General features: G+C 44.2%; 1 protein-coding gene across 1 annotated transcript in view; it reads left to right on the forward strand.

Moving 5' to 3' along the window:
- Positions 1-14,847, forward strand: part of UPK3A (uroplakin 3A) — a 29,042-nt gene extending 14,195 nt beyond the window's left edge. The window contains exons 3-7 of the mRNA XM_027702534.1: positions 9,262-9,417; positions 11,104-11,383; positions 12,544-12,626; positions 13,115-13,247; positions 14,053-14,847. Coding sequence (XP_027558335.1) covers positions 9,262-9,417; positions 11,104-11,383; positions 12,544-12,626; positions 13,115-13,247; positions 14,053-14,140 — 740 coding nt within the window. The 3' untranslated portion in view covers positions 14,141-14,847. The remainder of the gene's footprint in view (positions 1-9,261; positions 9,418-11,103; positions 11,384-12,543; positions 12,627-13,114; positions 13,248-14,052) is intronic.
- Positions 14,848-16,614: the final 1,767 nt, after the last annotated feature.

The raw sequence follows: 16,614 nt of genomic DNA on the forward strand, positions 1-16,614 counted from the left end.
ACTTTCACATTTCAGGTAATTATTTGCTCACCAATTAAGTGGGTTAAATTGTTCTCTGAAGCTATGTCTGCTTAAAATGCAAAGCTATGCCCTGCTATAAAAGTTTTAATGCCTATTATTTTCCTTGGATTTCATAACACTTTGAGATGTTCCAGACTGACATTGAAGCTGCAGCCTGTCAAAAGCTTTCCTAAAATATATGAGATTTGGTGGCTTTTGCTATTCAATTATCTCCTTGATGACTATTCTTAGGGCAAAATCTGGTGGGTCCTTGGTTTTCTGGAAAGAAAACTTACTCTTTCTTTACTTTTGCCTCAGTTCTTTAGTTCTGTTTAAGTCAGCTCTGTCTCTGCAGAAAACTGAAGGGGCCCCAAAGCCTGCACAGCTTGTGCCTGTGCTTAGGTCATCCTTGGCATTTTGGAGGAAGTGCTGTTTCACATGGATGAGAAAGCTTCCCCTCTCTCATAGGGTTCTTAACTGACTTTGCTGATAACCCTACCAATTCCAGCTTTTTGTGACTGCTTTCTTTCAAAGCTTTTCCCCTTTACCTGAAGCTGCACTGGGTTTATGTTTTGTAAAGCTTCTTCACAGCTCTCTTTGTGATGTGATTTGAGTTTTGGCTCCAACGGTTGAACCTCCTTGTCAGCATCACTGGCTCTCTGTGCTGCTTGCCAGTGTTCCATCTCTGGAGGGTGATTTGTCCACAGGCTTGTTTTTTTTTTGTTTCTTGTTTTTTCCTTTGTTTATTTGTAACAGCTCTTCGAGTTAATATAAACCTGCCACTCAGAACTCTGCTTTCCTTAATAAGCAATTTACATTGTTGACTTTCAGAAGCCTCTTCATCTTTTGTGACAATGTTGACTCACATGTTTGCTTGTTCTTCCTAGGACTGCTTTTTCCCAAATTATGTTATACAGGAGGGGTTTTGCAGCTTCTTTTTCCAGAGACATTTTTGAGGCATGGATGCTGGCTTCAGCTTGCACCTCTTCTTTCATACAGCTTTCTGCCTTCACTCAGCAAACTTCAGATTTGCTTGTCTAGAAAAATGTTGCAGTTGTTAAGGCTTCCTCAGTATCAGCACAGCAAAGATTACATGTATTTGTGAAGGTTATCCCACCTCCAGCTACATCCCACTTTCCACAGTCAGGGATGCACTCTACAGCTCCAAACTTCCAACATGGTGCAAACTTTTCCATGTTGTCCTGCCAGAAAATGTGCACATTTAATTCACACAGCAAGCTCAGCCAAATTCCTTATCCAATGGGAAAACTGGAGCTGCTCATAAAAGTACCTTGGGAAGTGTTTTGGAGAAAAATGACTTGTCATCAGCCCTGACCACAGACAATCTAAGGAGCTCTGCAACTTGTCAACAAAAAAGGCCTTCGACAAAAAGATATCCCCCAAGAGGAACCTTCCCTCAGGCTTTATCAGAGCAATTTAGTGGCAAATGGACAAAGTCCTGAGCAAGATTCTGCTCAGGAAAACCCTGACCAGGAAAAGGTGTGTGGTGGAAGTAAAGTGGCTGAAAGCTCCTCACAAAGCAAAGTGATCATTGCTCCTGGCACTGGGGTGTGAGAATTGAGTGCTGAGGGCAGTGTCTGTGGCAGATACACCTCCCTGCAATGCCACTGCACTTCATCACCCACTTCAGAGAGCAGAGGACAGGAACAGCTTGGCAAGGCACACGCAGAGAATAATTACCAAATGCTGACTCAGGCGTGAAAACAAGGCAAAAAAGCCCTCCCTGAATTATTCTGGAGAAGCTGACAGAAAATGGCTGTTTCGAACAGCAGTTCAGTCATCCAGCTGTGCCAGAAACGTCTCCATAACAAGATGTGAAAGGGTTGGGATGTTCCATTGCTGAGATCCCAATTAGCTGAAATGGGGACAAAATTGGTTAATACTTAAGCTGATTCAATCAACCGCCTTTAAATTGAAATGCCAGACTAGTAATCATTTCAAGCATGTTCTCAGCCACACAGTCGTGACAGCCTGAGGGTGAGCCAGGTCAGGGGATGCAGCCAGGGAAGTTTGTCAGGAGCTGGTGGACACACATGGCTGGATTTCTGCTTTGGCTTCTCCCGTTTCTGCCAATCATTTGTGTGCTGGGAATTTGCAGTGATGTCCCCATCAGTGCCCTGCCTGACCACCACTAGCACACAGAAAGGAGGATAAATCTCCTGCACACCAAGAGCAAAACCTTTCCCTTGCATCTTTCTGGGGCACTGGAGATGTAGGCACGTGGCCTCTCTGCTAGTTTTTGTGCTTATGAACTCTCAGAGCTGGAATTGTCCTCTCAGCTCACACCCCAGTCCCTCAGTCTGGCTTTACAGGACCAGCCTGAAGGAACTGGGAGAAACCAATGAAAAAATTACAAATAACTTGTCAGTAAGAAGACTTTCTCTCTGAACCAACTGTTTGTGTCTTTCCCCTCTCAGCAGCTGTTTTGCTGTGCAGTTTTTGTAGCCATAAGATGGGGGAAAAAGAAGAAAACTTGTAGACTGACAAAACAGCATCTTCATACATAAAATAATAGAATTCCTCCTCTTCAAAATATCTTTTAGCTGTTTACTACAGGTGTTTGAACATGAGGAGATCACAGGTTGTGTACTCAGTAATGTACTTGAGTCCTTCTTGTGTTTAGTTTTTGACCTTATTGATGTTTTATAGAAATGCACCAAACCAGCTGGATGTGCCATCACCCCTGAGAAATATTGCATGTTTATTGATATCCAGCCCAGTCAAGCTTTGAGAAATGATTAGAGGTGTGACATGTTAGTTTGTTGTTCAATTCCTCAATCCCTATACCTCACTCACCTGAACTCACAGAGTGCTGTGGCACAGGTCTGCCTGCTCTAGGAGCTGTTAGAGCTATTTTAAGAGGTATGGATGTCATTTTTGAGACACATAAGGCACTACCTATTATGCTTCCCCTGATATTTTCAGTTATGTCCCCATTAAAGTATTCATTCTGAGGTTTCAAGCCCATGAGTGATATCCCTGTGGTATTGCACAACACTATCATACAGCAAGTAGCTTTCATTTTACATTATCTGATTGTTCTCCAATGCATCTTCCTAAATTCTCCTTAATCTAGAAAGTGACAGGTCCTACATGGAAGATGAAGCTTCTCTCTGCCAGAACACCATTCCCTAGAGCAGATCACTTAGCAGAAGCCATTTCCTGTTGTCTTCATTTAATTACCTATTCTTTCTCTATTAAAGACAAAACACCCCATTTTGAAGAGCCACCCAGTGCAGTGCAGAGCAGAGCAGAGCAGAGGGTGCTGTGCTGGAGGGCCTGCAGCTCTGGGCTTTGACTCTCCCACTGACTTCCTCTGCCTGTTGGGATTTGTTTTTCTTTTTTAGGTCTGACTGACTCACTTTCTTCTGTCACCTTCTCTCTGCAATCTCAGTTCAGACTGTGCATTAAAACAGACTCTTAATCTGGGCATAGATGATAATTAAAAATAGGTTCTGGGGAAGTGAAGGGCACTGAAAGACAGGAGAGCACAAGCAGGGCTGCACAACATCACCAGGTAAAATCTGACTGTTCTGTTCCCTCTTCACCCCTCCACACAGTCCTGTGGCACACACAAAGAGATGATTTAATTTTATTTCATAAACCAACAAAGCTTGGCTTGCATTAATAGATTTTGCTCGTCTTGTGGAAAATCTGGACACTGTACTCACTTCTGTTGGTGCCTTCTGTGTTTTGCTGCTAAAAGATTTCCCCACGGCAGAAATCGGACTGCAACTCTCCAGGCTTCTGTTGCAAAGCCCTTTTGCATTTCCCTGATCATTTTAATAGGCCAAATTACAGCAAAATGTATGTTTTGTCCTAACCCAGATGCTTCACATTATCATGTGACTTCAGGGAGCAACAGCTTGGGAAGTGTCAGAGCTGAGTAAGAACATGTGAAAACAAAGGGATAAAAATAAAGCAGAAGAGGAAGAAAACTAGGTGGAAAAAAGGAGAAGAAAATACTTGGTCCTTTTAATCACAAAGAAATAAAAAGCAAAATAATACAACAGTGACTACAAACTCACTATGACCTGCAACTCATCCCTATTACACACAATTTTAAGGTATAAAAGTTGATAATACAGAAATATCAGCTGAAGTGCCAGTCAAAAGCTGCAGCTGCTTAGGTTCCAAAAGATGAATGTATGTGAAGTTGTTCCTATCGGAAATAATTGCCCCAGATAATGTCTTCTTAATTAAAAAATCAAAATGACAAGGTTCTGCCATCCCCATTAATCCCAGGCCATGCTCTACATATTTTCCAGATTAAAATTAATATTCCTTTAGTTCCCTTCCTCTGCATTGTTCAGCAGCAGGATTCATTGATTGCCTGACTTCTTCCTTCTGGTGCTTGAACTGCCCAAAGACACTCTTGGCACAGCAGGTGCTTTGGCTGCACTGCCTTCGAGCTGAACATTTGGAATTCAGTTTTTCCTTTACTGACTCTGCAGAGTATTCCCTCTTTTCCTAAAAAGTACATTACTACCTTATCTAGAAGAACTCACAGTCAAAGGCAGCATGTCTAGAGAACAGATGAATAGTAATTTGTTTTGTTAGGCAATGTATAAAGTTCTAAAAATCATTAATTAGAAGGGAATAAAAATGATTGTAGCTAAAGGCCAACTGTTGCTCACCTCAGAAGTAACTCCATTAGAGTAATGGATGTGAAATAAAGTGAGACACATTTCCTAAGTAAAAATAGAATTGGATCCTGTACTGTGAGGAAATAAATTCTGAATATTAAAAGTTAAAGCCTGAAGAATAATATCTATACTAGTATAAATTCAGCTTTTGTAACCCTTCTAGTACAGAGAAATGGCTGGATGAGAGATGACACTGATTTAGATGGTACTGTTCTCAGGAAACCTGAACATTATTCCTGTTCAGAATCCTAGAGTCATTCAGGTTGCCAGGCTTCATCTTCCTTCCTGCCTTTCCCACACATGAAAGTAAGAGATCAGATCACCTGGTCTTTTCCTCCTGCTGAGGCTCTCACACGCTGTAACCAAGTCCCCTCTTCATGCAGTACTTTGGGACAAAGTGAAATCTTTGCCATAATAAGTTGATGGAATGTTATGCAGACGTAGCTTCCAGTGATCTCCAGCATGTTGTGTAAATATTTTAGTAAAAACACCCCCCAGGTGTTTCACTGCGGCAATTTACTGCTTCATTTAAGATTAAATTGGACAAGGGGTGTTTATTTGAGGCATTAATCTGTTGAGATCTTTCTTCTGCTGATCAAATTACTAATGTGTAAAATGCAATGTCTCTCAAAGAATCTTTTAGGCATCAGTGCAAATTAATGAGGTTGCTATTTGTAATAGAAATGGTGTCAAACTATGATGAGTCTATTGACACTTTTTTTCCTAAGCAGCAGAAATTCAGGGGTTTTTACTCACTCCATACAAACTCCAAAGCATAAGGAAAAGAGTGGAATAAACAGAGGCACAGAGAAATCTGCCAAGCTTTGTTTAGTGCAGGGGGTGAATGTTATCAGACACTCCCCGTCTGCTGACAAATTCTGGGATGCCCGTGCCGTGTTGTTGCATTTTTTAATGCTCTCTGCGCTCCTTCCCTGCGATGGTTACACTTTCTGGGCTTCCCTTTTGTTTCTCCTCGGCAAACGATACAAAAAAATCTCAAATGGGGAAAACCAGAAAAGCTTCCAATGCTCCCAAACTCCAAAAGCAGAGCAGGCACCGAGTCACCTTTGAGTCCACCAGGTGGCAACGCGGAGTAAGGAATCACCTCCCCATCGAGCAGCTGAGGGGTGGGAAGGCAGAAATAGTTCATTTTCTTGAGGTATAAATCAGTTACATATGTTGAAATGCTGCCGCTGTGCTGAATGGGGGTTTCCAAGGGAGACGTGGGCTTTCCCTTCCCTTGTTCTCCTTGAGTTGAAGTCAGCAAACAAATCAGAGAACCACAGAATCAATCAAGCTGGAAAAGACCTCTGAGCTCATCGAGTCCAAGCTCTGACCCAGCATCGCCTTGTCCACCACCCCTTGGCACTGAGAGCCACAAACAGTCCTGCCCTGGACACCTCCAGGGATGGTGACCTCGCTGCCTCCCTGGGCAGCCCATTCCCATGGCTGATCACCCTCTCCATGGTGAAATTCCTCCTGATGTCCAGCCTGAATCTCCCCTGGCACAGCTTGATGCCGTTTCCTCTCCCGTCCCTTGTTCCCTGGGAGCAGAGTCCTGCCTGGCTCCACCCTCCTGTCAGGGAGCAGGAGAATGAAGTTGGAAGTTGGAGTTGAAGGCTCAGTCCTGAGCCTTCTTTTCTCCAGGCTGAGCCCCCCCAGCTCCCTCAGCTGCTCCTCACAGGACATGTGCTCCAGACCCTTCACCAGCTTTGTTGCCCAATGATTAAAATGCATATTTTTCTTTTGGTTAAAATATACAGTTTTTGTCAGCCGCTGTGTAAACCTCTAAATCAAGCCATTTATAAAAAGAAATAATATCAGCATGAGATGATTCTATCATAATGCTCTTTCATTTCCTTGAAAATTTTGTTGTTGGGGAGCAATAAATCCCAACTGAGTCTAGAGGCTCCTATAAATGACTCCAGAATTGCCACAAGGCAACACAGAGCAAGAAAATTGTCATTGTTGCTTAACTGAAGACATAGGAATTTGCATTGATGTCTTCTCTTGCACTTCCTTCAGGGAACACTGGAATTATACTGAGGTTCCCTTTGTTCAGGGTAACATCCTTTCAATCCAGACCAGCTCCCTTGACTTCTGTGCAGTTAATATGGATTCACACAAATGTAAGCAAAGATGAGCTCTGGCCCTAATTTGGGACACATCTGCCAGCACAGATGGTGCTGAGAGGGGTCATTGTCATGTTCATTGTCTACCTTTGTTTGAGACTTTTCTGAGCATGGAGTGAACCCAACAATTTTAGAATCTTACAGGCAATTTGTCCCTCCTGGCTGGGGAATTCTGCCACAAGATGGGCTGGTACCCAACTGAAACATGATGGCTTAGAAAAGCAGCCACACGGAAAACAGTGGGTAAAATTGTCACCCTGTGACCAAAAAAAACCCCAAAACCAACCAAGCAAACAACAACCAACCAACCAAAAAAGTTCTACCTTCAAAATAAAAAACTTGAGTTTTTGATTTAACAGCCTTAAGATGTTGATTCTTAAAACTGGTATCTTTTCTTCCTTGTTTGTTGTTTTGATGCTTTAGAAAGTGCACGAGGGAGCAATGCTTTCCAACAGAAGTTGGAAGAGTATTTTGTACCACATAAAAGTGGCTTGCATGCCACGAAGTAGAATATTTCTTTTTTTTCTGCCATTCAATATGTCCTGCTGTCTATTTTTTATTTGATTAGGCATATAATGTGTCTATTTGCTGTCTTAAGGGGGAAAAAAGCCACTGCTGGTTTCTCTGGAAGGGTTACTTGTCTAAACAATTCAGGATCTGGTTTTACAGGAAACTGTTCAGAGAAAGTATTGCTTTTATGATGGAGAAACAGATATTACTGCTGTTAAACTCTGCTTTACTGTGGAGTCAGAAACCTTACAGGTTCTGTGCATCACTATGTACTGCTTTAAAGGATAAAAACTCTTGAGCAGAGCAGCACCAAGTTTGCACAACTAACACCACAGTGTAAATGTTACAAACCAGATTCCTGGGAATAAAAGAGAGAAAGTTAAGATCTTTTCTGGCCTAATCTGATTTACCTGAGTACTTTTGCCACCACAGGTTTAGAGTACATTGTAGAGTAAGAAGGAATAATACAACTCATTCTTATTCTACAGCAGCACAAATGCAGGGTGCCTCCTGTATTCAGTATTCTTCCCAAAGAGTTGTGTGAGAGGGAAGTCAAACCAAACACCCTGAGGATGACGTGCAGAATTTGAAGTGCAATGAGACACATATGGGGAGGAAATTGCATTCTAACCATTTGATTACACATTTCAAACAGATTTCTGGGCCCCACAGCCTTTATATCCATAAAGGAGATGGATTTGGGAATGTAACCTGGGTGATGATACCCATGTAAATCTGGAGTTGCTGCAGTGACACCACGTTAACCCCATTAATTCTGTAAGACCTCCCTGATACTTTCTTTTTTCCTCTCAGCCTATTTTAAGTGGATGATTAATAATTTTTTAATTTGAGCTCTTACGTAATATACCATTTGTAACAGCAATTACTCATCAGGAATATTCTTAGCTGAACAATTCAGTCCAACAGGTCACATTCAGATTTCCAGTGGTTTTGCTCCTCATGTAGTTGCCCTGAATCACATCAGGGTTAACCAGAAGCAGAAGGCTCATGTTTTCAGGATGTAACCCAGAAAACAATTCAGAAGGCAATTGTAACCTCACTTAGGGCTCCTCAGGTGAGAACCATCCATGATACAGACTGAATGCAGGGTTCAGATATTCAGCTCCCAATTTTCTCTGCATGAGAGGTTTCAAAAGTTTTTAGAGAGAAGGAGGTAAAGAGCCAAGCCAGCTCTCAGTGACTTGGGTGGGGAAAAACCCATAGCACTGAGAACTCCAGTGGTACCCACTGTCAGGTAGAAACAAAAGCTGCAACACCTTCCTCACCTGGAGCAGGTAAGAGCTGGGGGGTTGGCAGCACTGAGCAGGGGGGCAGTGAGAACACAGGGAGGTGCTGAGAGGGTGGGCAGCTCCTGCCTGCAGGCACCTGCTGGGGACAAGGAGGTGTGGCTGCTGCAGGGACACAGTGGATGTGGGAGCTCTTCAGCAGGGGCTGCATCCCAACAGTCTTTTTCCTGTCGTGGAAGTTTCTGGAGGGCTCAGGCATGGGCAGCTCTTGGGTTGTAGTAGCATTTTGCTGCTTGGGACAGCTGTGTGCAGGTAAGAAACATCCATCTGCTGCCTCTTCTCCTTTTTTTTTTTGCTCTTCTTTGTGCCTGTTTCTCTTAGGTTTTTGGTTGTTTTGTTTTTTTGGGGTTTTTTTTGTTGTTGTTGTTTTGTTTTGTTTTCTTTGTCTTGGCTTCCTCTCTCTGCTGTAGGACCTGTGTTGGGAGTTCAGGGATTCAGCCCAGTACTCTGCTGGAAGACTGTTAAAGTTTCTCTAGTGAAGCTCTGGGGAAGTGTCTGACATAAACTTCCTTCTAATGCCACTTAATTTTTCCAGTGCCTCTCCCAGACAGTTTTCTTTTCTGTAAGGCTTTTCTAAATCTCTTGCTTTTCTGGTTTTGTTGGGGGTTTTTTTCAACATCCTTTTTTGGTAACTTTGTTTTTCAGATCAAAGGCTGAAGCCCCAAATTGCAGCCCCTCAGCTTGCTACAAACAATCCCACTCTTACTACAGTTGCTCTAGAAAAACCTTTCTGTGTGTTTGACAGCTCACTGCACCCAAATAAGTCTTACACCATCTACTTGTATGCAATGGAGGAGTCAGGTGAGTGCCATTATGGCTCTCCAGAAGGTAACCACCTGACTGAGCTTTGCATGGAATCACTCAGTTGGATGGGGGTGGGCCTGAACAGGGAAAGGAGAAAAATCTGCCAGCCCTTGCAAGGACTGATTGATTGATTTATTTTTTAGACTAAGACAAGTCATGCTAGACCTGTGGTCACACCCCAGATTCCTGCACAGTTGGGTGAATCTGTACAAAATGGGCTCCACACACAGAAATGTCTTCTGCTGCTCTTAAGGCAAGCAGATGCAAACTTGTTACTTGGCAGACTGGAAGGAATTTTGTTTGGATTTGTCTCTGGTCTGCAGGGAAAGACATTGGCTCACCCTTGGATGTCTCCCGGAGTGGGGAGAAGGAAAAATTTAAAAGAACTTAACTTTCTTAACACCTTGTGCTCAGGTCTGGTAAGGAGATGCATCAGCACATGAGAAAGCTTGAGGATAAAAGGATTTCTGAAGAAGTAATATGCAGCTTTTGGCTCTCTCCTTCTTAATGTTGCTATCAGACTTGATCTACCCACTAAGGTTAAAAAACCAAACAAGCAAACAAAACATAACAAAACCCAGAAAACTTCCCATGAAAGCGTCCTGTTTATGCATCAACTTTTGTTCACAGAGCCAGATTAAGAGTTATGAAAGTGGGGACTGGGAGAGCAGGGAGACAAGGTTAATAATGTGGAGAAACAAACCTAAGGGAAGAGAGAGTCTTGGGTAGTATCTTTTTCCTTGCTATTGGTTCCCATTGAAGGGAGGGGTGTCAGAACTCCTCTAACTTACCATTGACCCTTAAGTTATATTTCTAACCTGTGCCAGAAATGTGTCCTTTTCAAAACAGGCTAAATTTTGCATTGGCTCATAGCTAAAAGCTTCTCACAACCCAGCTCTTGCAGGAACTGTGCTGCAGCAGGATGCTTCCAGGCAGAAATGGTTCCCACTGTCCCACAGCTTTGGAAAAACTGGCATTGCTGTGCTGCTGACAGCACTGAACAGCTGGAGGGGCTCTCCATAAAAAAAATGAACCCACAGTTACAGAACTTGGGAGCATCCCTTGGGACCTGTGCCTTGCCTTTGCAGCAGGGAAGGGTTGAGAGGTGCAACTAAGCTTCCAAAGCCTGCTGGACGCAGAGTCACGCTTTGCTGGAAGCTGAGAGGGCCTTCACATTCCCCTGGAAGCACTGGAGTGCCTGGCTGGCCTGGGATGGAGGTACACATGTGTTCCTGCAGTTCTGGGATGGTTCCAGCTGCTGAGTGACCAGAGGCCGAAGGGTTTGTGTGCCAGGAGACAAGAGCTGTGACTCAGGAGCTCTGCCTTGGCTGTAGGATCAAATCTGGAACGGCAGGATCTACTGGATGTTTATTAGAACCATATGTGGTGTGTGGGAAGAGCAGCCTTTGCCACCCTCCTTCCTGCTCCACCACGTTCTCCTTGGAAAAGAGGAATTTTGGGAGGGTAGCTACTGAAAAATATTGCTCTGAGATCCTTTGCAGTTTGAGGGACAAGAATGAAAACTTCACCAACAACTATGCAGGAAGGGGTGGGATCATGGCACAACCACACCGGTAGTTGATTTTTGGTTTCTCTTGGGGGTGTTTTGGGGTAGAAGAGCGAGATGCCAACCAAAGAGAGGGTGAATGGAAAGGGCTGGACTAAAAAGCCTCTCTCCTGCAGCAAGTGCCGTGAGCTCCCTGGTGACTGACGCCAGCAGCAAAGCACTGGACAGCACCTTCCAGCAAACAAACGGGGGGCAGCTCGGGCCCTACAAGGCTGCTGCATTCCCTGTACCCAGCTGTGCATCCCCTCCCAGGCTTGGGGACGCAGGAGATGTCAGCAAAGTTTCTGATGTCCTCAAACAATACCTGTTCAGAGTCGGGGATGACGGGACTTGTCTGTACGACCCAAACTTCCTCGATGTCTGTAACCCACCTCTCGCACCAGACACGACTTACAGGTATCATTCTTATCTCTTAAAAGGTGATTTCTCCTCTTAAAACACAGTGGGGTGCAGCACTGAGCCTGTAAGCTCCTCAGCAAAGGTAAAATGTGGATTACAAGCCCATAACTGAAGTGCTCTATTACAAGTGTAGCCACGAAGGTGGCTGGCTTTGCTCCAGCACCTTGCAGAGGGTGCTCTGTGGTGCCCCAGCAGGGCTGAGCTCTGTGGTGCAAATTCATGGGCCACCAAGAAAATTCCTGTGTGAGCTGCTAGATCTACTCCTATGTAATTCTGTGACAGCACCTGATTTGAAACTGCTGGTAGAAAACGATTTTGACTGGCAAGTTGTTGAGATTATTCACTGTGTATTTTGTACTAGATGGTTCTGCTGAACTGCAGATGTGGATCTGGCTCTGCTTGCTTTGTTTTGATGGGATTCTGGGCAGCCAGAGTTCTCCTTGGTCTCCAGCTCCAGGAAGCCCCTCATATTGCTGGAGGCTTCCCAGTGAGGGCCAGGGAGCTTGCAGACTTGTCTGACCTTGCTGCCTGGTGAAACCAGCCATCCAGGGAATTGGGGCACCCTGACAGCCCTCACCCAAACACTTGTTCTGCTGCTGCCAGCTATTTAAAGCCAGAGTGAAAATGGCAGTCACATGGAGCCATAAATGCTTCTGAAAAGTCTGTGGGCTCTTATTTTTACAAAAACTGTCTTCTCTCTTCATTTCTGAAATTGTGGAATGGAAGTGTAATTTCTTTGCCAAATCTGATGTTGGCCTGGTTCTTCAACAGTCTCCTCTAGCAGGGAAAGTGCCAAAGGTCTCTGTTGTTGGATAAAGTCTTTGACCTCCATATGGAAATCAGAACCCCTTGCTGTCCTAAATAACAAAGCTCCTCAAGCAGGGAATAGCAAGCTGAGGAAAACTGTTGTTGGGAAGCTATCATCTGCCAAGGCTCTCAAGAACAAAGTGCAGGCCGTGCATGACAAAACATAGAATGCTTTCCCATAATTAATTCTATCTGTTCTTTATAAGGTCTCTGGAAGTGATTAGCAGCCTTTGACTGTCTGCATCCAATGCTTTGACAAAACCTGAAGACTGGCCAGCTAATCCAGCAGTTTAAACATGCTAGTGAGGGGGCTGCAACAAATACCCCATTTAACACTTTTTCCCCCACAGGTTTAAGTATGTCCTGGTAGACAGCACTGAAGGTACTGTGAAAGACCAAACCCTCTGGTCTGATCCAATCAAAACCAGAAGAGGTAAGTCTGGCTTTGCTCAGCTCCTTTAAATAGCTGTGCTTGCCTTAGGACACTACTGCTCTAGGAGCAACAGCTAGTCCTTACCTGAAGTTTTAGAGATTTTTTTTTCAGCCTTTCGATATTGGAGCAGCAGGCTTAAATATGGAATAATTTTCTACTTTGGTGTACTTAAAAACAATTCTTTTAGTAAAGGTAAGGTTTGTAATTCTTTTAGTAAAGATAAGGTTTGTACGTGCAGCTTGAGATTTGGTGCAGGTCATGGCATCTGGTGCTGTTGACATTTCTCAGGAATACAGATGCTTGCCCTGATGGCAAACCTGCTGAGCAGAGCTCATGAACTTTAAATGCTGACATTGAGTCTTAAACCTGTTTCCCATAGATCACCTACATCTTCAGGTACAGATATAATCACTTTGCCTCTCCTGCTTGGTGAGGGTGCTCATGGTCAAAAAGAGATGACCAGGAACATTCTTTCCATGCTGTCCTAGTTAAACTTCCCTTGCAAGTTGACACCTGGCCTGGCGGAAGGAGTGGAGCCATGGTTGTCATTACCTCCATCCTGAGTGTGCTCCTGTTCCTCCTGCTTGCTGGGATTGTGGCTGCTGTGTCCTGGGCTGTCATGTGAGTACTGAGCTCCCCACAGCTTCCTCTGAGAGCACCCAAACCCTGCCACCAGCCACTGCTGCTGCTCTGCTTTGGGATGGCACACCAGTGCTGGTGATGGGAAAATACTCTGTTACCATCTCCTACCCTAAGATCAGCAGCTCTTGGAATTATTACACAACTGTAAGGTTACTTAAGCCAGACTTCAGTAAGGACTGCTGGAAAAAAAACCCAGTGGACTTGCGCCTACTTAAAGCCTGTATATTCTTTCTTACATATTGCAGCTTTCCATCTATTCAGGAGTTGGGAAACTCTTAAGGAGTGCAGGAATCTGTAAAGATTGCTTAATATCCTAATTAATGCCTTGATTTTATTTGGCTCATGCCCACAGGAAATAAGTTACCCCTTGCAATAAATGAGTGAGGTTTTGCTGGAGCTGTCTAACACCCCTAGTCTGTGCATGTTTCCCAGCCTGGTGTGCCCCCTGCCCAGGGAAATCCAGGAGGCCTGATTGACTCCTAAACTGAACTTTGGGATGGAATTAACTCAGTTTTAGAAGTAGTGGGTATCGGGGCTTCACCCTCTTTCAGTGACTTGCAAATGATGCAAGTGGTCTGGGTTCCCTCAGCTCTGCCAGGCTCTCCTGGGTTACAGATGGGAAAGCAAAGGCTGCATTGCAAATGTTCATTTAAAAAATAGATCTGCGGGCCTCTGAGGTGCTGAATGATTTAAGTACCAAATTTAAGCCTTTGTGAAATGTGGTGACAGTGGGCTCTGCTCAGTCTCTACTGGAACTTAATAAAGCCTTTCTCTTGCCCACCAGGAGAGCAGAAGGTCCTTCTGCAGAGACAAGGTGCACCCCTCAGGCTGCTCAGCCAAGTGACCCGAGGCCACAGTTGGGCTCTGAGTGACCAGCCTGATTCCAGCCAGGGTGGGACTGCAGCTGAACTGCCCAATGTGCTGAGACCCACAGCACTGTCTCTTCCATCCAACACGAGTCCAAAAAAGCTCCAGAACACAACCAGGCAACAGGAGATGAGCAGCACTGATGAACTAAGGACAGCTGTTCTGAAGTCTTGCAGTGCATGATACCTTGCCCTAATGAGATTTGATGTAGTTAATTACCTTGCATAGCATATAGCATGTACGAACAGTGAATATCAAATGCCTGGATTGAAGAAAAAAAATCTTTGAGACCCTTCAGCTCCAGGGGTTGATCAGAGGTTGTCTGATAGACATCTCATCTGGAGTAAGCATTACTGCAGCCCTCACCTGCTCCTTGCAGTCAGACAGACAGGATGGAGCTGTTTGTGTCCCAGTGTTCCTCCAGAGGAGCTGATGAGGAATATGTACTGCTTTCTTTGACACTGATGCCAACTTCAAAGCCCTTCTTTACACCCCTTGAGTATGTAGAAGCAACTGTCCTATGGTAGCAACAATCTGGGATAAGCACAAAGCTGTCACTGCTTATTCTTTTCCTAGTTTTCAGTACATTTGTTAAACGGTGTCAGATAATAAATAAGGATTCTGTTCTAACACAGGTAGTTTGCTATCGCTTTAATTACTGGGTGGTCTTTCACTGATACTTATTTCAAGGAGGGGGACTTATTCTCTTTGGATTATGAAAATTAAAAAGTTTTCTGTCAAGAGTTGTAGCTTGGTGACTGCAAGACTGGGCATTTTAAACAGAGGACTGAAGGGATTTGTACCTGAGCTTGGTACTTGGGTTTTCTAACTACAACCTGTTAAAGCTCCCCTGCCCTATCTTTTCAGCTACATGAGGGCTGAAGGGAGAAGGGGGAGGTGGGTGCTGTCCTTCTGACTAGAAATGGATGTGCAGGTACCTGGAGTGATGTTTCTCTGGGGTTTGACTCTTTTTTTCTATGGAATCCTGCTTTTAGGCAGGGAGAGAACTCCACTTGGAACAGTTTCAGCTTTTCCTAAGCCTGTCAGTATCCACTTGTTATGCTGTGAATTGGTGTCTGAGAGCTGTGCCCAGGCAGAACAACAGACATCAAAACAGGGTCACTACTACTTGTGCCTTTCCACATGGTCATTCCTCTAAATACAGATTTCCTTCTGCTCTGCCTTTGGCTCCTCGCTGGAGAAAGGGAATGGAAACTCCTGTTTGGAGATTTCAGAGGTACGTCCTGATCATTATCCTGGTTGTGCAGAAGAAATGCAAGGTGTCTGTGACTAACAGCATTTCTTTAGTATATCTAAAACTAGAACATGTATGGATAAAATGAGAAGTTCCTGAGCCCTATGTATTTACAATAAAAGCATCCACAGAAATGGGACAGAGCTAACAGTGATATGTGCCGTGTGTTTTCGAAGTACTGTTCATCTACTCCCAGCTATTGCTTTGGGCACTGTATGACAGTTGTTATTCCCTCAATGACCCCGCAAAATGTATTGAAAATGGTGATTGCAGGTGCTGTAATGTGGCAGAAAATGCAGATAGAAATCCCACCTATGAAGAGAGTTCAGGAACCTCTACTGAAGTCCTGCATACATTTAACACTTTGGGGCTGTGCTTGGGCTTCATCAGTGTAAGTGATGGTGGTGAATAAGTTTAACTTGAGATCTCTGAAGAAGAGAAGCTGGTGGTCTGCACTGGACTGAATGTGTGGTACCAACACCCCCCAAATCTAAATCCTAATCAATATAGAAAGAGTGTCTTGGCCCTAAGTAAGCAGCGACCTGCTCTCTGACCTCCCTTCCCTCCTTGACCTTGTTTTCAGTATCTGCCTGGGTGAGCTTCATGTGGGACTGTCCTGGAGACAAAAGTGTGCTGGATATTATCTGACAGGAACAGTACCAGGCTGGCAATCCTGTGGTGTACAGCTGAAGCTGACTGTAACCAAAGGCTGTTATAATCAGTCGGCTGCTTTTTTGGAGGCAAGTTTGAGTTCCAAGACACTCCCATTTAAACAAGTGCACAGATGCTGCACATCCTGTCCTGTAATTAATACCATCTTTCACTGTTGCTGGCAAAAGTCTCAGCAGAATGATCATCTCTTATAAAGGGTGTTCAAGCCTTTTCTGCTTACACTTGGTAATGTGCAGTGGCCTCTGTGTATGATTTACTGCCAGTTGTGACCCTGCCAAAATCAAGTACAATAACTTTCAATCCCAGTATTGCCAGTACTCCTTGAAGGAGTGCTCTGACCTTTCCCATATTTGCCTGCAGGGGTTGTGTGCCTGTCTAAGCAAAGTAACTGAGCTGAGGAGTGATCCTGTCTGCCTCTCACAGAGTGATTCAGCTTTCACAGCAGGTGAGCCAGTGATAAAGGGCTTCTGAAATGGTTTGGATTAAAAAATAATGGGTAAGTGTATGATGAATTCTAGGGAAGAGTTTCCCCCATTCCATGTATTATATCAC

This window comes from Neopelma chrysocephalum, unplaced genomic scaffold (assembly GCF_003984885.1).
Source record: "Neopelma chrysocephalum unplaced genomic scaffold, ASM398488v2 Primary Assembly neopelma1_188, whole genome shotgun sequence".
In the NCBI taxonomy this organism is placed as follows: Eukaryota; Metazoa; Chordata; class Aves; order Passeriformes; family Pipridae; genus Neopelma; species Neopelma chrysocephalum.